Source organism: Condylostylus longicornis, unplaced genomic scaffold, assembly GCF_029603195.1.
Source record: "Condylostylus longicornis isolate FDR11 unplaced genomic scaffold, ASM2960319v2 ptg000055l, whole genome shotgun sequence".
In the NCBI taxonomy this organism is placed as follows: domain Eukaryota; kingdom Metazoa; phylum Arthropoda; class Insecta; order Diptera; family Dolichopodidae; genus Condylostylus; species Condylostylus longicornis.
Window position 1 is genome coordinate 1,189,941 of NW_026578024.1, and position 22,808 is coordinate 1,212,748.

Here is a 22,808-nt window from a genome sequence, read left to right on the forward strand (position 1 = left end):
CGCGTCATAAATTCTAATATAGGCTGCCAAAGTAACCGAATATACTCGTATTATTTATTTTTTTTTTCTTTAAAAGCTAAATGATTTTTATATATGAAAAAATAAATGACGAAGAAAACATTTTAATTTTTAAAATGTCAATTTCGAAAATTGATTAATTTCATATGATTGTCATTTGCAAACTCAAGTAATTAATTTGATCGTCAAATTCTTGACATAATATGGGTAACGGCCAAAAGTTACAAATAACTTTCAAATGGCTAGTGAATTATTATTTTTCATTTTAAAAATTTAATTTTTATTTTTAAATGAATTGATAGTCTTTTTTTGTTTTGAATGAAGTCCTTTACGCATTTATCGATCAATAAAGCTTTTTACATTCACTTAATTAAAGTATATAATTCTTAACATTCAACTTTAATTTATTTGAAAAATAATTATGAAACATATAAATATTAAAATAAAATTAAAAAAAAAATAAAGACTAAACGAAATAAATTTTAACATTAAAACAATTACACATAATGCACATATTTAATTTTAATTTTTTAAAATTGTTTATAATGTGTGTAAACTATTTATATTCAATTCAATTTGAGCATAAAAGTTTTTACTTTAGATTTTTCTCTTTGGACTTTCTAGCTTACAGAATTTCATTTTTTATATTCATATTACAGTTTGAGTATTTGAGACGTCCTGTTTTTTTTTAACACCAAGACTTCTCAAATATTTCTTTTTTAATATTTACATTTTACATAGTATATTTGTAAGAACTAAAAATAAAGGAAGAAAATTATATACAGTTAAACAAAAATAATCAAGACAAATATAATTATAAAATATATTTAATAAAAAAAAAATATTGTTTATACGAAAATATAAAAAATTTTTATTTTTTTTTTTTATACACAAATATAATATGTTTTGTTTTTAAATACATTTTCGTTGTTTTAGAAACCCTTGAGTCACTTGCATTATTTGTTTTGCAGTTATGAAAAAAAATTAATTTATTAGTTTTTAGTAAATAACATTAATGAGGTTACAATAAACTGCAATAAGCTGCAATAAGCGTTTAAAAAAAAATGTAAAGCACAAAAATTATTAAGGTACTGCCCAAAAGTTTAATTGATTATTCAATTGACAAAAAATATCTTTTGAAGTAGTTTTACAATAATTTTGCAGAATTTTGAAAAAAAAAAAAAAACCTTTCGAGTCGAGTTTATATTAATCAATCATTCGAGTCAAATTCCGCAATATTTTCATTATTTTATTTGAATATTAAATTTAAAATCATTTTCTTAAATAAATATGTACATACCTAGTAAGTAGGTTATTTTTTGAAATTCGATAAAGTCAAAAAAAAAAAGCAAAAATCATAATATAAATTAAAATTGGAATAAGTAAAAATTACATCAATAACTTTTTGTTTTTTCCTAGTGCTTTTTTTATTAGTAATGTTAAATCATACATATTTGGACTCTTGAAGCAACAGAGGGAATATGTAGGGAATTTTCAATAATTCAGATGTGCAGCTAAAGTTCTAACTTAAATCTTAAAAATCGTTTTTTTTTGCATCATCACAGATTTGCAGAAACTGGTTTACTTTTTCAGATTTTTAATTTCTTATATTTTTCTAAGTGATTTTTTTCAAACTAGAAATATTTTACACCATTTATAGGATTTTAAAAATTAGAAATTAAAAAATGCTATGATTTTCGAAATCGCTTCTTTTTGTTGTACAAGCTTAATTTGAAGATTTTGTAGTTTCAATTTTTCGAACATATTATAATCTAAGTAAGAATTGAGTTTTCGAAAATTCCCGTTTTTTTAAGTTGCTTAAAAAGTTGGTACAATAAAGCCCTTTTACACAACAGTTATTGCCTCATATTTATACTTATTATTTTGCCATTATAAAATACGAAAGTAGAACGGAACTAAGAAAACTAAAAAAAAAAGAGATGTTTTAGATTTAATTAGTAATAATTTACAAATTTGTAAATTAATTTTTTTATAAATATTGTAATAGTAAGTTATCTCGGTAAACTTATAAATATTAATTAATACTTTTTATTTGATAGTATTCTTCAAATTGTGTTTTTTTTTATGTATGTGCCAATATGCGCACTATTGTTTTAAACTAAATTTGGTGTTTGTCTTCCAATGTTTACAAAAAAACATAAAATTGAACAAAAGATTTTTTAAACAACGAAAATATAATAAAATAAAAAAAACATATGAAAAAAACAGAAATGTATGTATGTATATAAATATCTACATACTTATTAATAATCATTACAAAAAAATATTCATTAAACATCTTTACATTTCATTTTTAATAAATTTTACTTTTTAATTGTTAATATTTTTTTAATGAAATTGGAATGCTATTGTATTTATTTCTTGATTTTTATTTTTTTTTTTTCATTTCAATTATGTTTTTAATATTATTTTATAGTTATTTAATTACCAATATTTATTTTTAAAAGTTTATGTTTAAGTCGAATTTGCTTTTATTTTCTAAATACTAAATCTAAGTTTTCCAAAGTTTTTGATTTTTCTTTTAAATAACTAAGCATATTGTATTTTATGAATTTTATTTTTGTCATTTTTATCTTTTGAATAACAATATAATTATAATAACATTTAATATATATATATATTTTTTTTTAATTTATACTAATTTAATTTTGTATTAAATTTAATTATTTATTTTATATATGTAAGTAAGTATATACAAAAATTTTAAGAATAATTTGTGGCAAGAAATTGTTTTTTAAATGAACAAAATTGTTAATTGAAGTTAATCAAAAAAATTAAAGAAAGAAATGTTAATGCTGTAATAATTATTATTTACTAGTTTTATATTTTAATTTAAGCTCAATGTAGTTTTATACAAATTTTTTAATTTTATTTTTTTTATTTATTTATTTCTTTAACTTATTTTTAATTTTTAAAATACGCTTTTTATCTTATTAACTAACAATCAAAAAAGTTTGTTCTTTTTGTTTATGTTTTTTTTTTATGAAATTATTATACTAAAAGGACACTGTAACCACGATACTATAATATATTGAAAAATGTTAATAATTTATATAATGTGCTTGTAATATATAAGACATAATTTTTTTTTAATTAAATAAATAAACTTTATGGTTGTTCATACATTAATTATGTAATTACCTTGCGATATTTTAAATGACATAATGTTTGTTTAGCGAAAAACGGTGGGCTGATTTCGGTTTATTTAGTTACAATAATATTTTAAATATTTTCAATTTGATAACAAAATGATAGCGATTTAGAAAATTTAAAAATAAAAATTATAAGTTCGATTTCATAGCGCAAGTGAATACTATTTTAATTTATTGGCTATGCACTTTACCTTGCTCTCATGTACTAAATACATATTGCAAATAATTTTTGTTTTATACTTATTGAAAAAATATTCAAAAAAAATTATTTTCATTAAAAATTAATATTTTTTTTTTTAATTTGAATATAAAATTTAAATATTATCAAACACATTAATGGAATATTAAATAGTTCTTTAAATTAAATATAGTATCGCATATTTATTGAAAAGTTATAGCATGTAAATTTTAATAATAATAATAAAAAAAAAAGAAACAAACTATTTTCTAGGTTTTAATAAATTTGCATATTAAATAATATTTTTCATCTAATAATTTTTTTTCTAATGGTAATCTTTATATTTACTTATTCTCTAATATGTTATGTTACTTAATTTTTCTAATTAATTTTATTTTTTTTTTTGAGAAAAAAATGCAAAAGCAAAATACACGTTTATTTTTTATTTATTTAGTTGATTAACTACAATTAATTCATGCTTCTCTATTTATGTATAGGTATATATATTTTTTTAAAATTAATGAAGTACAGTATTTCATTCTTCTTAGGTTTTCTTGCTTTTTTTTCTTACAAATTATATGTTTCTCATAAACATTTAATATTAATTTTATTTACAATGTTCATATTTATTAATATTTGATGAGTACATGTGTATGATTTTTTTTTAATACTAAAACTAATAACTGAGAAATTAATTTTAATTTTAATTTTTTGTAAATTATTATTAATTATTGCATTTCAACTACAAATTTTTTCAGTATATTTAATTGAATATTTTAATGTAATTATGGCAAATTTAATATATTTAGCTCCAATTTCTAAAATTTTTCACAAATTTCGGTTTAATTATTTTGTTATTTTGGTTATTTTTAAATACCATATATTAAATTATTATACAATAATAATAATTAATTAATTTATAAATTTGTATTGTCTACCATTTCCCTTTACTTAATTAGAATTTTAGAGTTCTGTTTACATGTTAAGGACTTTGCAAATATGTTAATCACTGTACGAAATAATAAATAAAACAAATTCTTAAAAAAAAATTAAATTTTAGAATTGTAACATTGTATTAAAAAACATTGTATTTAACATTGAATTAAAAAACCTGCAAATTAAATGTGTTTTTTTTTCGTTTTTTCTATGAAAAAATTTTGGAAAATTTTTTCTCACTTTTGAATTGAATAAGAAACAGAGTAATTAAGAAATTTTTTGTAATTTGAAATTACAATTTTATTTTCTTGTTCATATGCAGTTGAAGCCGGAATTGATTAACATATTAATAAAGTTAATAATTTTGTCCGTCAAATTGGTGAATGCTATTTCATTAAATAAAAAAAAAAAAAACAGATAAAATTGCGTTCCTACCCAGCCTGCTATTTTAATTTTGGTCAAAATTTGGACAAAACAAAAATAAAATAAATTAAAATAAAAAACAAAAAGATAATTAAATATTACAAAAACTTAAAATACATAAAAATAAATTATATTTATACAATTTGCAATTTGTAGTAAACTTGCAATGTAAAGTTAGAATAAATGAAAAATAAAGTTGTTTTCCATTATAACTTTTGATAAAAATAATAATTATGATTTGTTTATCTATTCACACAACAAACTTGAAAGAATACTTTTAACCAAACACTTGGGAAACTTTTAAATATACTTGGGACAAAACCATAAAAGAAGTCATTTCATATGACCTGCTGCGTTAAATTAATTTTCAATAATCATATTTTGATGAAGTTATGGGTGACTTCTGCAAAAATGTATGAGCTTTTTTTTTAAAAGAATACTGTTTTTTTCTTTTCATCTCTATTTTAAGTACTTTTTTTAAATTGTTTGTGTGAATGATAAATTAAAGAAAAAAAATTGCAAGTAATCCCAATTTTCAACTTATAATTAAAAGATGGTTTTTTTTTAATATATTTTTTAAAATAATAATTTAATTTATTTTATTTGTGAAATTTATATATTAGTACATTTATTGCTTTATCACTAAGATGTTCACAACATTAAAAAATGTTAATCAATTTGATTATAATAAAATAATATTTTAATTAAATTGATGAGTGAAAAAATAATAATAATATGAGAAAATTTTAATCAAAGATAAATCAACATTTTAAAACGCTTATTGATATCTTAATGTAGAAAAACAAAAATTGCATCTGAGTATTTATTCCAGGTACCATTAAAACAAAAATTAAAAATAATAAAATTAAAGGTAAATTGAAATTCATTATTTCATTTGAGTTTTATTCAATTATAGTTCTGATAAAACATAGTTTAATAATAATTACATTATAAAAATTCATTTTCGAATAGAACAAACTCATCCATTCTAATATAATATAAAAAAAAGACAGTTTTGTCAAATTTCTAAATTTTTGAATTAAAAAATTTAGCAAAAATAGTTGATTAAAATTTAGTATAAGTAAATACTAACTTTTTTAATGTTTTTCTTAAACTTTACTAATTGTTTTAAATTTTTTTTCAATATGTAAAATATTTTGCAAAAGAATATGAAAGTTATAAATTTGGAAGTTTATAGCAAAACATTTTAATAAAAATATGAAAATTTAAGCTCGAATTGTTGAGTTTTCCTATTTTTTAATAGTAGTTTACAAATTCAAGGTTTTAGATTAAAATAATATATTACCTTAAATTATTTTTGTTAATTAAAGTTTTAGTTATAAATTTAAAATTATAAAATCTAATTACTTTATATTTAACTTAATATTTAATATTGGCAACGTTAATTCACAGTTTTTTCTTTCAATTTTTACATTTATTGAAATCATAACGATTCATAGAAAATCATTAATTACATTCTAATAATTATACAAGAATATAATATAATAAGGAATGACAGACTCAACTTAAAAATACTAAATAAATTTTATTTCACTAATATATAATAAAAAAACTAAAATTTTTTGGTAAAATGTGATCCTGCACATCACTTGAAAAAAAAGTTATTATTTTATTCTGACATCTTAATGAATTTTTGACCGTCTTTAAAATTACAAAAACATACGTAAATATTCTCTAAACTTGTTTTGATTCTTTTTAAGAGTTTAATTCATAGCTTTTTTTTTTTTTTTTGTTTTTTCTCTTTTGGCACTTTAATGTTGGGTAAAAGTTATTTTAGTTTAAGTACGCTTAAAAATTTATTTATAGTTGTTCTCATTCTTTATGTAAGTGCTTTATTACAAAACTGCTACGTTTAAAATTTCTGATCTGCCCGCCTCCAAAATGCATCATAATTCAATTTACGAAATTGATAACTCAGCAAAGCAGACGCTTCGCTAACCTATTCTCTGTAGGGTTTGCAATACGAGTAACGATGGTTCATATGTTGGCTATATGATCCTGAATGTGAAAAACGTTTTAAGCATTTGCAGCATTGGAATGGCTTTTCTCCACTATGTAATCTCTTATGTTCAGTTAGGTGATGTTTATGTTTGAAAGCTTTTGGACATTCAACGCATTTGTAAGGACGTTGACCTATAAAATAAAAATTTGTTGTAAATAAATTTGTTCTTTTGTTTATTAATTAATTGTTAATTTTATTATTATATAATCCTTACCTGAGTGTTCATACTTGTGACGTGCTAATGAGCTTTGTTTGCTGAACGCCTTATCACATTGATCACAGACGAAAGGTAATTCACAATCAGGGTTATTGTTATTACTGTTAACATTATTATTATTATTGTTCTGTGAGCTGTTGCTAATCTCCATTTTAAAGCGTTTAATCGCAGCAGCGCTACTATTACTACTGTGCAACAAAAAATCATCGTCGTGCGATACTCTAGAATCATCGTCACGCCAAGATCGCTTCTCCGAGCCAGGACTTAAACTGTTTCCACGGCGTTCTAATTTGAGACTGCCAATTATTTGATTTCTTGCATATTCTGGGGCCATTTGCAAAAGACATTCCATCGGCACAAGACCACGAGCAGCTGCAGCAGCTCCTGGTAATAAATATGGATTTGGCGGTCCACGTGAAGGATGAATTGTTTCATTTGGCAGCGGAGAATGATGACGGCGCATCAGCATTGCAGATAAATCACCAGTAGTTGATGGTGGTACTGGTTGTCGTTGTGGTTGAACTTGATTGCTTCCACCTATTGGAGCCATAGAAGAGCTAAAGTACATTGGTTGTGGACGATAAGACGTAGATGTTGGACTTGTTTCTGATTTGATACTTAAGTTAACTGCTAATTCTGGGTTACTTGCAGTTGATTGATTTTGCAAAGGCGTAGCACCGTATCGTGGTGATGTCGCTAACGGTGATTGTTGCAATGGAAATCTATTATCTTTTTTAACTGTTAAATCTAATGGTTGCTCTTCACCTCTTGGTAAAGTTTTTACTGGCGCTTCTATTGACGTTGCTGTTGTCGATATGGTTGGGGGAACAGTTGCTGTTACTGTTGTTTGTATTGGACTGTAGGTTGGAGGCGACTGAGCTAATAGAGGAGACGAAAAGCTTTTATTTATATTAAAATTATGCATTTTACGTTCTCTAGAACGATTATTTTGAAACCAGACTTGAACAACACGAGGATCTAATTGTAGGCGGTTAGCAATCATACGAAATTCTTCCCGTGATGGACGAGTGTTAATTGCATAGTGTTCTTTTAAAACTATTTGCTGTTCTTCAGTTATAGCAGTACGAACACGTACTTTTCGTTCGTTTTCGCTACTGTGTTTCGATTCACGATCTTCGGCCTCATCCTCACTTCCAGATTGAACATAACTTAAAGAATTAAGATTATCTTCTGGATCTGGTAAGGGTTGATGACTTGAAAAGCTATTAAGCAAGCCACAAAGTACTTTCTCATGCTGAACTAGCTCAGTATGATGATTAAATTCTTTTCCACATCGACTACATTGCAAATTGTAAAAAGATTTCATTTCTTTGACTTCTTCCTCATTTTCAGGTTGATTTTCTTTATCATTTTCATTGTCGTTTTGAATTTCTTCAGTTTTTATTTGCGGACTTGAAGGCTCTGTATGTTGAACTGAGTCTTCGTTATGTTCATTATTTGTATCATTTGATTCATCTTTTTCCTGTTTGATATTTTTAATATCTTCCGCAATTTTTGTATCGTTTTGCTCAATATGTTCTTCATTTTTTGGTTCATAATTAGTTTTTTCTTCTAAAGATTCTTTTAACTTATTTTCGACTTCTTTAGTTTCATTATTGTAAGTACTGTTATTATTATTAAGTGATAAATTGCCTGCACTTGAATTACTTTTAGCGTCATCATCGTCATTGTTTTCAATTTCATCTACATTTCTTATACTTCCTTCACTCAAATCCATTATTAGTTTGGGCTCATCGGGTATTTCTTCTTCTGTAACTTCTTCAATCATGTCTTCTTGGTCATCGTTTGCTTTTATCGATGTCATTGTACGGGTATTATTATCACGTATCTCGTTATTGCTATGTTGTAAACTAGAACCACTACTTCCAGCCACAGCGGCTGATGCAGATAACTCTAAAAGTCTATGTATTCCATATGGATTCAAACGTGGATCTAATGCAGCCATACTATAAAATGGATTGTTGAATAGTAAAGCAGCATTCATAGCATCATAATTATTATATTTGGGTAACATTGGATAAAAATTAGGATTCGGTGGAGGACCAGATCCCGACGGACCATTTGTGCTACTACTTCCATTAGTACTATTTAGTGGATTATTATTTAATGCAACTGCTGCAGCAGCAACTCCTGGAAGACCCGGTAAACCAGGGGGAAAATAATTAAGTGGGTTTTGAGTTATATTATTATTCATATGGTTGACATTATTATTGGTTCCAATTATATTTAATCCATTCATATTACTGCCAGCACCGTTACCGCCCCCACGTTTTGAATTTAAAGATGAATTATTGCTGTTTCCGTTATTTATTAAGTTTTTCTCTAATTTCAATAAAGAACGATTATTGTTTAACTTAAGACCCATACTAATGCATTTTTTTGATGTCATATGACTGGAATATGAACCGGAATGAGAAAATCTTTTACCGCAGTTATCACAACCAAACGGTTTTTCACCTGAATGTATTCGGACATGTTCCTTCAAGTGATGTTTAAATTTAAATGCTTTATCACATTCAGTACATTTGAATTTACGTAATAATGCTGATTCATCATGGCTTATCATATGACGTTGTAAACGGTAAACATTTGCAAAATGTTTGTGACATATTTTGCAGCTCTGTAAAATAAAGAAAACATAAAACAAAAATTAGTAAACATAAAGTTCTTATACATATTAATCTAAACTAAAATTTTTATATTAAAAACTATTTGTAAAGTTAAAATTTAATGTGATGATTTTGATTCTTGGGCGGAAAAATGTAGCCAGAATTTCGTGATAACAAGTTATAGAAAACAATAATAGTTATAAATAAATCATGTAAATCACTTAAACATGCTATATGCCTTGGCGTTATTTAGCCAAGTTAACGGCGAATTGAGCTGTGTAGCTGTATTGAAGAAAATTTAGTGTACAGTCGACAATACTGAACAAAGCTTTATTAGTGATACAGAACATTACACATTCCCTCCCCGGTTCAAGTTTCTACAGTGTTTCATCTAACGTTTGTAATTGAATTATTTTTCATTTTCCTGGTTTGATAGCAGAAAAATAATTTCTAGAAATGAAACCCAAAATAAAACTTGGATTACTATAACGTAAACCTTGAATTTATACTGAATTTATAAAACTTGCAGCTGATTTCAGTCAAAAATTTTATAAGAATGTAATCTTCATTATCATAAAATAACCCTCTTATTTATTTATTTATTTATTTAATAATAATGATATACTAAAAGGTACTTGTTCCAGTTCTATTCATATTAAGTAACCAATTTTAGTTAAAATGGCAGTCAACAAAAAATTTATTTATAAAAATTCTGCACTTTCTCATGTAAGTATACATGGTGAGTATCTTATACATACATATATTTATGATAATATACAAATAAAATAAATATTGTTAAGATTTTTGATCAGAGGACGACAAAAATAAATTTCGTTTCAGTTATGTTGAAATTAATATTTTATTTATATGATATTGAAAACATAAAAGCTTATTATATGAATGTATATAAATATTGGCTCCTGTAGCTAATAGTTCATTTATGTACCTCTGCGGTCTAACTATGTAATTCAACACTCGTGAAACAATTTGCAGAAATGGAAAGGTTGATCGATAATTTCTGAACATAGTAAGGCCTATGATTACTTGTTTTACAAAATAGACTTAGTAAGAGAGATATCTGGCGTAAAGAATGTAATGTGGAGCAGAATGAAATTAAATGTATTAAATGACAGAGAAAATTATATTGCAAGACGTAAATAGTTAGTACTTCTTGAATTTTTGAAAGTAGTTGTTATTATTTTCTTAAATGAAATAACTTAAACAATCGAATGTTAACTTTTTCTCTTAATAAAATGGATTTATTTTAATCTCAAATTTTTTAAATTTTTTAACACTTAATAAATCCTCTTAATTCTTCTTATTGTATTATTTATTATATTTTCTTGCACTAAAAAGTGTTTAAACCGTAGCTTGATTTTACAGCCGATAAATAAATTCGGCACTGGATGCAGACATACAAACATATGTACAAACGCACTATTAAAATATTGAAATTATAATTATTTTAGGTTATCCTTACTTTGCTGCACATCTTTTCATAATTTCGAATGTTTTAAATAGAGTTTTTGTTTTGTCACTGGACATTAGTGTCATCATTTCCATTATGTCCCATTAATAAATTTCAAATAGTATTATTATTCATTTTCTAAGTTATGAAAGTGATAAAATATAAAAATAATATTTTCTCCCATAACTTAAACATCAATGTACATACATATATATGTATGTATTTTGATTAATACATCCTCGAACTTTAATAAATATCAAATAAAATATAACATAAAAATCATATACATATGAACATACATTTGTAGTGTTTACACTTATAATATGCATATAAAAAATCTATAATGTATAAAAGAATACAAATAAATTATGAATTAATAACAGGAATAATGGGTAAATTTACAGTTAAATAAAATTAAAAATGGTTAATTTAGATGTTTTTTTTTATTAGTTAATTGTACATAAATACATTGAGTGTTATGTATTTAGACAACATACATTTTTGTACAAGTATTTTAATATATTTACTACGTGGATGAATGTAAACAAAGCAACAAAATAAATAATAAAATGCAGAAAAATTGATGGTGTTTTTTATTTTTTATGATTAGGAAAATAAAAACGAAAACTTTGAGGATTTTATTTTGCTGACTTTATCATTACAAAATCGAATTATTCATAAATATTTTTATTGATTATATTTTTTGTTCGTTTTTAAATACGAAATTTTGATTTCCATTAATGCCCAGCAATTAATTAAATCTGAGAAAAACAAAGTTTATTATGGAAAATTTTTTTACTCAATGGAAAATTATATAAGATGTGAGAACCTTAATACCTAGTTTTCAAAATTGTGGTTTAGGAGAACTTGTAGTAAACATTTTTTATACTTTCTAAGTTTTTATAAGAAGGAAGATTTCAGAGGTCTAATTGCTTGAAAAATAAATATTTACAGTGTACTTAATTGCTATTTTAAAATTAAATTTTTTATTTTTAAGGTTATATGCATGTACAAATATAACATAATATGTTATACATGTGTGTAACTACAAGACTCATAGGTAAGTACAGACAAATAAATACTTACACATATAAGAATCGTTGTCGTTAAACTTGCAATAAGATTTTAAATATGTACATACATACGTAATGTACTTATGTAGAATATTAATTATACCTTAAAATATTCGCATTTCATTTATTTAATCAGTTTATTTTAGACTTAATAGCATGATTTTTTTTTACTATATTAATAGCTACAATTTTGAAGGTTTATCCATGCGATTAAAATAGACGCGTCTTTAATTAAAATTTAAGATAATTTTTTTTTAATATTCAACAATTCAATTTATTAAAGTGAAAAATTATTGAAAATTTTCTGTGACATCTTGAATGTCAAATATTCTCACAACAAGAATTAATATTGTCTCTTTAGAAGAAAATTTTTAATAATTTTTTTTTTTTTTTTGGCTATATAAACAAACAGATGTACACATATGCATACATAGACATAACACTTACAAATGTATATTTGTATAGAATTTTGAATTTTTGTTCTTTTTATGATTACTTTTTTAATTTTTTTAATTTTTTTAATTTTTTAAAGAAAGTTAATTGAAAATTCAGATTGCCAATTTAACGACAAATTAGTGGGTTATTCATTTAAAAGCTTTTCAACTACATGAAATTTTTTTTCAGTGATGGCAAGGTGGCGTCAAAGTAATAAATAAAAAAAAATTCTTTTTAATTTTTATTTTTAATTTTCATATAGCATAGGTGATCTAACCTTTCTCTTCTTTCCTTTTTTTTGTAGTTCATATATGAGTTGGTACGTACGTCCATTTGTGCATACATACATACATACAAACATATTTTCATCGTAAATGAAAAAATTATTCACACCAATTTCTTAAAAAATTTGTAAATTTATTTTAAACAGGGGCAAACAATTAAGTTATTAGACATTTTTTTTTATTGTAGAAAATTAATATGCGCTTTGAGAAGGAATGAAAATGTTATTTTTGCTTTTTGAATGAAAACATGAAAAATTAATAATTTTACTACACCTTCTTTTTTTCTTTCTTTCTAGCTAAAATTTGGTTAAGTAGAAATTCAAGTTTATTGTGACAACTTGAGGCACGTACAAAACATCAAACAAACAAAAAAAAAGAGAATTAAGAGAAATACACTGTACATATGTACTCATATATGTACATACATGTTATTATATTTTAGGAAACGTATAGGTACCTACGTATGGGAATGTGATTTTATATATGTATATACAATATTGTTTTTATAGAATTTTACTCCAGCTGCTTAAAAATGTTTTGGTGCCTTTGACACATAAAGGTATTTTTTTTTTGTTTTGAAAAAATTTTGTAAATATTGGAAAATGATCATTACAATATGGTGGGCGAATCCATAAACATTGAAATATTTTGTACCTACTCCATAATACATACATACATAATATGTACATACATATGTACATATGTATATAAATTTTCAATTTTGCGTTTGTCTCACAAAGGTGGTTTTCCATAGTTCATATTTTCAAGGTTTAAATAAATAGAATAATATGTACTAAGTATTTATATATAAGAATGCGAATGCGTTATCTGATTTAATTAAAAACCGCATAATCTCTAACATTAAAACATTGTACGGGTTTTGATCTTTGATGCGGCTAACAAGGCTATTTATTTGTTTCTTAGACACTTTGGCAAAAAATTACTAGATTCGTTTGTCTTAATGCAATACGTAATTAGTAAAATTATTGACAATTATATAACTGTGAGCTATTGACGAGGTTAATTTACCTTACGCGAAGAATTAACAATATTTATGCATGTAAGTAACGTATGTAGATATATAAAATTAAGGAAAAATAAGTTGAAAATTCGTGAATAGTGAATATTGAGTCAAAAATATTAGAATTGATATGAGTTTTCATATGACACTTATGAGAATATAATCTTTTATCATTATAAAATGCGTAGAGCATCAACATTGGCATGCAAAATCAAAGATTTGAAACAGCCAGCAAAAATTTAAATTCTAGGGTGCATACTTATGCGTACATAAGTATGCACATATTATGTACTAATTTGGAAGTAGTTATACCGCACTCATAAGGCAAAATAACTTCAATTATTCTGAGGTTTTTTTATCTAAGTATGTATGTACATATGTTGATTGCACTTATATAAAGTGCATAATGTCTTAAATGATAGCTCATTTCATTTATACAGATATGTAGGTATATACATACATATGTATACATTACAAAAACAAAAAAAAAATTCTTACCTGATTAACGGAAATTTTATTCATAACAATTAAAAAAATCACTCGGGTTTAATTATTGTTGATTGTTGTAACGGCAATATTGATTGAGATTTTGTGTTTAAAAATAATTTTTTTTTAATTAAAAATATTTTTAAATCAATATTTAATTTTCAAGAAAAAGTCAAAAATCAAATCTTAAATAAGAGACAAATATGAGAATATGAGAGTCATTAAATTCTCCTTTTATGATAGTGTCACTTTAGTTTACAGCTTCTGAACAAAGGTGTTTTTTCAATTCAGCATTTCAGCATGTGTTTTCGATTCATAATTCATATCCATTGCTACAATTACATACATACATATGTGTGTACTTCTGTATGCAGGTATGCATTATTCCTCATTGGTAATTTTTTTGAATATTTTTAGAAAAAAGTAGGCATTGAGTCAGGTCTATTCGGTTGAGACCAATATAAAATGAGTAACATAAGTTTTACTATGTTCGTAAGTTTTGGAACTCAATGATATTTGAATTCAAAAATATTTTCCTTCTTGAAAATTTAATTTACATATTATTTAAAGTTTTATTTTATAAATATTTTTTTGAGAAATTAAAAATAACATAAACACACCTGTTTTTTTTGTTTTATAAAATTAGAAATATTTTTTTTTTTCGCTTTTTAATTTTATGGCACAATATTTTAACTTTTAGTTGATTAATTTACTGTGGTTGTTTTTAAAGTCAAATGAAAAATGAGGTGAGAAAACTGAAACTTAATTTTAAAACAAATAAATTTTTATTTGCTTGATTCACCTCATGGCGAATAATTGGCGCTCTTATGAGAAAACAAAAAGAGACAAAATGAAATCAGGTATACATACTAGTTTAAATTAGATTAAGTGTAAAGTGCTGATTTGTGAATGTATTGCATATAATGATTCCAGGTAAATATATATGTATGTATGTATGTATATAAAACAAGATTTTCATTAAATTCTCTTTTAAGTTAATTAAAAATAATTTGATTCGGGTTAAAAGGTGAATGTTGGAGAATACTAAAATTACAGTTTGTTACCAAATTAGTTTCAGTATTTCTCTTTATTTATGCTAATAAGTATATATCATGCATACTTAAAGTACAGTTTAAATTTTGTGATCATTGTGATGATATTGCCAATACTTCAGTTGTTTTTACTATTAAGTACATGTGCATATGTGTGTACAATAGGTAATTTAACTATTTATACTTGTGGATGATAAGGAAAAGAGTGGTTATACTGCAATTTTTATTCCGAATTCATTTATTTATAAGACTTTTGGATTCGACTGAAATTTTTTTAAGTGATTTCAGGTTCGATCTACATGTGTTGGTTATTTAATTTTAGTCAAACTTTAATAATTAATAGAATAATGATTGAAAAAAATTTGTCCTTTCACAGTAAGGAACTTACGATTAAGTAATTAAGTATGACTTGCACAATTATATGAGTGTATTTTTGTTGTTTAGAAAAGATAAAGACCAGAATTATTGTTAACAAGGCGAATATAATATAACTCGTAACCCTCAGACATTCGAAAAGTCCTCTTAACATCACATATACAATATGTACGAACAACGAAATACTTTTTATTAAATAATATTTTACATGTGCATTACTATACATATTAAATTAAGTATGAGCGACATGTACATTAGCATACATAAGGCGCATTCCCGCTATTTTGTAAAGACAATATATAATGATCGGAACTTTTTTTTTACATATGTATGTATGTATATCTTAAAATGTAATTTTCATTGTTATCAGATACTATGAAAATCTTTAGAAATTTTGAGATTGTAATATTGCAATGAAGTATGTTTGGTATTGAACTCTTAAAGCCTTTCGTGGTGCTTGTTCTAACCAATGCGTTTTTTTCGAATAAAAATGTTTTGCTTTTAAGAATTTTACATTGTTTATTCTGTAGGTGTATAATTGTATATGTATGTATAGAGAGATCACATAATATTTAAAGGAAACTCTCAATATTCGAAATGCACTTTAATAATGTATTCATGTATGATGTAAAATAAATATTGAAAAATAAAAAAAAAAGTAATCAAAAATTCTAACATAAAATCCAATAAAAATATCATTTTTCATTTTTATTGAATTTTCGTATTTTGTTTATAATAGAAAAACTCATCATCATCATCATCATTATCATCCGTTTTGCTTTTGTTAACAATATTTTATGTATAGACAAAAAACAAAATGGTATGAATGAATGACTTGAAAGGCTAATAAAAATATTGAGAAAACATTTTCCACCTATGAAAACAATTTCCTTTTTAAAACAAATGCTTTTTTTACCTTAACGGATTTTTAGTACTTTTTTTTGATTTTTTTTTATATCCCGCCAGTTCGAATATAATTTCCCTATATACTTTCTTTATCCATTAATATTTTTAAGAATAAACAAATTTTTATATTGTAAAATCATTTTTCATTTGAAAAGAAAATAAAATAGAAAAAAAAAATAAGAAATTTTTGAGCGCTTTTAAAAGAGGATCTCCTTAAAAAGAAAATTAATTTTCCGATAAAAGATTTATTTTTGTGTACAATTTCATTTTTTGTTGTTCAATTTTGTCTTGGTTGCTTTTTTCTGTTTTAAATTATATTAAAAGAATAAAAAATTTTGTTCCTACTTATATATATATGTATTTATATATATGCATTTGTTTATATTGTGTGTGCATGTACACCTTGAGGGCATAAAAGACGCGACAATGGAAAAAAATGTAATAAGAAATTGTTTATGATTATGGTTTATGAGATTTTATGAGTCATTTTAAGTGGTTTTTATATATTTTTGAAAAAGAAACGTTATTAATTTTTATTGCATATTGTCTCATTTGTCAAAAGTTACTTAAGCATTTCAATGAGAAAGAATCCAGAATAAAGAAGAATTTAGTTCTCAATTCAATAACAAATTAAGTTAAACAAAATTAAAGTACAAAATTCTCAATTAAAAAAGTATTTATAATAATTTTTTGGTATGTGAAGGTACACAAAATTCTTTGTCTTTGTTACAATATTAAATTTGAGTTACTACAAGTTTTGAACTTATAATTAGAAGCTAAGGGATTAACAATCAAAAGGATAAAAAATAAATTTGCAAGATTTTTCTTTATAAAATTTAATTTTTTTTTTAATTAAACAATAATAATTATTAAAAATTTTTGAATAATTTTGAAATTTTTGAATAATAAATATCAAAAAATTTTTCCAAAAATGGAAAAATGCAAAATCTTGTACACATAAGTATAGTTAAAAGGTTTTGTGTTATTGATTTGCTTGTCCAAAATATTTTTTAAAATCGGGATTTTATAACTCTTTGAGTGACTGTTGTAATAACCATTTACAAAATTATTTGAGAAAACGTATGTGATACCTTTTAATAATTATAAACTTACAATTATTATTGAGCATATTTACACTTCTGATAATTCATAAATTTAATTCCGATTACTTTAAACACAAAACGGCTAGATTATATTCCTAATTTTCGTTTTCACACACATGCAAATACAATAACGTCAACGTTGTTACATATTCACTTCCGCGTTCGGTGTCTGTTTTGTGTATATATGCATGTACATATACACAAAATATTAACTTTTTTTTTTGGGTTCGGTGCTTAGTTTGTTATCAAATCAGTTTTGATTGTTATTTCAATTAAAATCTATTTAAGTACGTTTGTTCTTCATTTATTTTAGCTAGTATATGTATGTATTTAAGATTGAATACTATATATGTATTTATGAACATTTATTTAAGATTATTATACATATATACTTACATATATATACCATACTCATACATATACATTTATGTTAAATCTGAATTTTAAAATAACTTATTCATGACTGTGTGTACTAATGCTTTCGTATAGTTGTAAATTAATATAAACATTGCGATAAACATTGATTTAAGTTGATAGACCTCAAAAATGAAAACAAAAATAGACACATACGTATATAGTATGTAGGTATTTAATACATTAATTTAAATAAAGAGTAAAAAATTTTATAGAATTTTTTTTTAAATGTTATGATGCTGATGTTAAGCTTTAGCAATTTAAAATTTTTTTTAATTCAAAACGATCAAAAGGGTTATCAGTTGTGAAAACTGAAGAAAAAAAATCACTTTTTGAAAAAACGTAATATTTCATCATAATCACGGCTTTTTTGTTGTTTTTTCTTTAGTGTTTATTACTTTTGTTCTTAATAAATTTATTAGCTATGTATTTATTGAAAACGCTCAGAAAAACGCTGTGAAATATCAGAAAAATAAGGCCATGTACCTTTTTTTCCACAACAAGATAACAATTATATTTTATTAATAATTAATTATTAAAGTGTGTGTATTTTTTTTAAAATTATTTTAACGAAACATTTTTTTTTTTATTTTGACATATTATTAATTATTTTCTACGCATTTAAGTATCTTTTTTTTAAATTTGTTAATTTTATAGTTGAAGCAAAAATATTGAGAGTAAACTATTAAAGTATATGTAAACTTTATGAACATATTTAGAAGTTAAGACTTAGAAATGTTCGGAATTGACATCAGATATTTTTATAACTGTTAATAGCCACACGGTAGCGTCATTTTTTAAAATAAATAATTTAGTTCGTATTTGGATTTTATGTCAGTATAATAGATATTAAACGTCTATAACATACAAATGTAAGTATGTATGTACTTTATTGGAAAAAATATATTTATTATGGAGGTAAACTAAAATAACAAAAATTATAAAATATTATGTGATATTTTTTTTCAATGGCAAGTCTAGGTCGCAAAACAAAATCAAGTGTCCGTTTTGACAGATGAAGGGAATATTTTAGCTCAGATAATGTTTTTCTTCGCATCAATTTTTGCAATATTTTTATGGTGCCTTACAGGTTATTTTTGTATCGATATATTTTTTATTTTGTTTCTCAAATTTACTTCATTTACAAAAATTGTATTCAGTATTCGCAAGTTCGATAATAATAACCTGTGCTTAATTTGCGAAAGTTCGATAATCACTTGTTGGAATAATAAAAAAATTGTAAATAACACAACGTTATTATTATTTACAGTACAAATCTGTAAGAGAATTCTAAAGTTTTCAGAGTTTTAAAGTAAAACAGAATTCTAAAGCTCAAATTCTAAAGTTTTTTCCTCATTTTTAGTATTGCAAAGTTTGGTAAATGAATATTACATTCGATAGTCTTTGAATGCATTATTTTCAATTTTCTTATTAGATATCTTGTATTATATAAATCATTATTGTGATTTCTTGAGATAAAAGTCTCATTAAAGACGTAAAGAATTACACAAAAATTTCGTTGGAGTACTACGATTTACATTTTCCATCCTTTAAATTTCTACTTTATTCGTAAAATAAATAACGAAATTAAAATTAAATAAACTTTAAGAAAATTTGGTCAAATCAAATAAACCATCATCATATCATCTATGTACATTAATATATGAATTTCTTTTGATATTTTGTAAAATTAAAACAATATTTATTGAGAGATCTAAACTTTTACTTTATGTCTGTCTACGTTCGGATCGTGAAATAACAAAATAAATTTTAACTAAATACTAATATTTTTTTTCGAAATTTAATTAACATTTTATTACACCTATTTCAATAATATTTTCTTTTTGATCTTATGGAGAATAACATGATTATTAAAGTTAATTATACAAACATACAAAATACCAAATATATATGTATACACATATGTATGTACATATACATTTTAGTATGATTGAATAAAATTTAAAAAATGTTGATCTAAAAATTTCACAGCATTAAATAAAATCTTTTATTTTGGAATTCCCGCAGTTTTTTCTATAATTTTTAACACTTTTTCAACAAAAATGAAAAAAAAAATGCTTATTTGTTTCACTTTATCCGTCTATTCGTTCGTATGTTTGTTTATAAACCCTTTGAAATTTTATGTAAAAATGGAATTACTGAAACTTATTTTTTTGAAGAAACTTTTTACCTTAGATACGATATTTTTTTATTTTTTTTTATATAGAACTCAAAAATGGCGACCACGAAACAGTATAGTTGAACATTGAAATAACAAAGGGCCCGTTGAAATTAACTGTCAGTTGTTTAGACATAAAGCCTCAGCATTTAGGCATTAGTAAATAATTTATTTTCTTAGAAGAAAACATTTTTGCACTCTACTCCTTTTCTAAATTATCTTCTCTTAAAATTAGTAAAATTTCAATTCCTGGGGTTTTATATATTTGCGAAACGCAAGCTTTTCCAAATTTCTCTTAAAGCAAAAACTAATGCATGTTTAATCTCATTGCATGTAAAATCACAATCGAAAACACCATTACCATTTCGTTAAGGTTTTTTTTTCCTTTTTCCAACTCTTCAGTAGTTCTATATTGCATAAAATAATTTTTGTATATTAGTTACAATAAATATCAAAATCAAAATTGTTATTTCAATGGTTCAAGCGAAAATTTCGCTTCAAAATTTAAATTTATTTGTTTTTTTATAATACCGAACATTAAAAACCCGTTTCTCCACTAAAGAATTAATTTTGTAAAATTAGTCCAAAGCAGTACTGTACGGGTTTTCTGGAGCTGGTTGAGCCTTGTTAACCTACATATTATTTTAGTTTTCTTTAACAAAGTTAACGTACTCACTTATTAATTTCATTCATAGGTGTTGCCATCGCATCTTTAGTACATTTTGAACTAAAAAAGTAGGAAAGTTACGCTCAATTCTTTTAACCAAATTCAAAAACAAGTTGTTGGTCATTTATGTTTTCAAACAGCTTTGATTTTGAGTTTTTCAGTAGTACAAGAAATGTGAAACCTAATGTTAATGATTATTTTTGGCTTCTTCGTAAAATTTTCAATACTCACGGTAATTAAAATTTCACAAAAAATTTTGTAATTTATTGACCTTGAAAAATATTGTCAAAATCAAAAAAAAAAAATCATTTTCAAATTTAAAGTATTACGTTTGGATATTCTGTTAATAACACATATACATACGTACATTAAGAATAATAATACATATACATACATATGTATGTACTTATGTTGTATTTGATGGTATTATTAATAAGATTGTTATGTGTTAAATCTAAAAATATTGCTTTTACGACTTCACCTGTGACATAAATTATAATCAAAATAATAATAGGAAACAAAAATAAGAATATTAAAGTCTCTTGATATTTTATAAAAGAAATATATTTTATTCATGACATTTAGTATTCTCAGATTGGTTCATTAAAAGACTAAAAATTAAAAAAACAAAAAAAAAATGTACATAAAATTTGTTTTTTTATAAACGCCTCTATGTTTCAGGGAGGGCTTTAAAAAATTTTCAAATCAAAACGGGTCTGAGTAATTTTTTAAGGCAGTTAATAACTCGAACTTTAAACCTGTTGAATTAAAATAAAGAAGTTGGGATTAATATTAAGGTGTTTATAATTTTAGGAGCATGGTTATAAAATAAGGTTGTAAATAAATAAAAAGAAAAGGGAAATTGATTTTCAACAGGAAAATTAATATTATTATAATAATTTATAACTACTTAAATCTGAAGTTAAACTTGAAAATCTCTTTTGTTAAAAACTTAATTTACAAATTTGAAAGTTGTTGGAAAATTTGTGTAAGTGGCAATTATAAATCCAAATATAATTCGAAAGCGAAAATTTAAGGTAAGAAATCATTGTTCTTTACGAAACACATAATAGCAGCTGAATACTAGCCTTGGAGAACCATTAAAAGTTTTAAATGTTAAAATCTTCTCTAAATATTAATTTGTAATAATTTTCTTTTTTAATAAATTTTTTAATATTCTTCAAGTTGTCCACATTATTTTGTTTTATTTTTGACATTTTTTATTACCTGAAAATTTAGTGCTGCTATTTAATAATGTTACATAAAATTAAATTGGAGAAAAAAAGTTTTTTTTCCTTTAAATCAAAATAAGATTTATGCTACCTTGAAATCAAATTCTATTTTTTAATCAAAATAGATCTTACAGAAAATCTCTATTATATTGTGCACGCGGTTTGTTACCATTAACCCTTTGATTCTCTTGGCTTTGTATACATACAATAAATGCAACTTTTCTTTATTATTTTAAAATGTAACACGGAATAACTCTTCAAAGATGACGAGTTTGAATATAAAATAATAAAAAAATAATAAGACAGTTTTATCAAAAAATTTTAAACAGATGTATGAAGATACTTATGTTGTGTTTATGATAAAATAGGCGGAAAACGTTCGTGTTATACAGCACAATTTTAAAACTTAAGGAAAAGAAATAACATGTGGGCATGCAGAGTTAATTTGAAGGATTAATTTTGAGTAAAAATTGAAATAAAATTGGGATCATAATAAAAAATTAAAAAATAAGTAA

General features: G+C 23.8%; 1 protein-coding gene across 1 annotated transcript in view; it reads right to left on the reverse strand.

The window, feature by feature from the left end:
- Nucleotides 1–6,277: 6,277 nt before the first annotated feature.
- The window catches only part of LOC129611870 (zinc finger protein 1), a 104,316-nt gene continuing 87,785 nt past the window's right edge, over nucleotides 6,278–22,808 (reverse strand). Inside the window, exons 5-6 of the mRNA XM_055525275.1 lie at nucleotides 6,966–9,609; nucleotides 6,278–6,882 (exon numbers count right to left, since the gene is read on the reverse strand). Coding sequence (XP_055381250.1) covers nucleotides 6,689–6,882; nucleotides 6,966–9,609 — 2,838 coding nt within the window. The 3' untranslated portion in view covers nucleotides 6,278–6,688. The remainder of the gene's footprint in view (nucleotides 6,883–6,965; nucleotides 9,610–22,808) is intronic.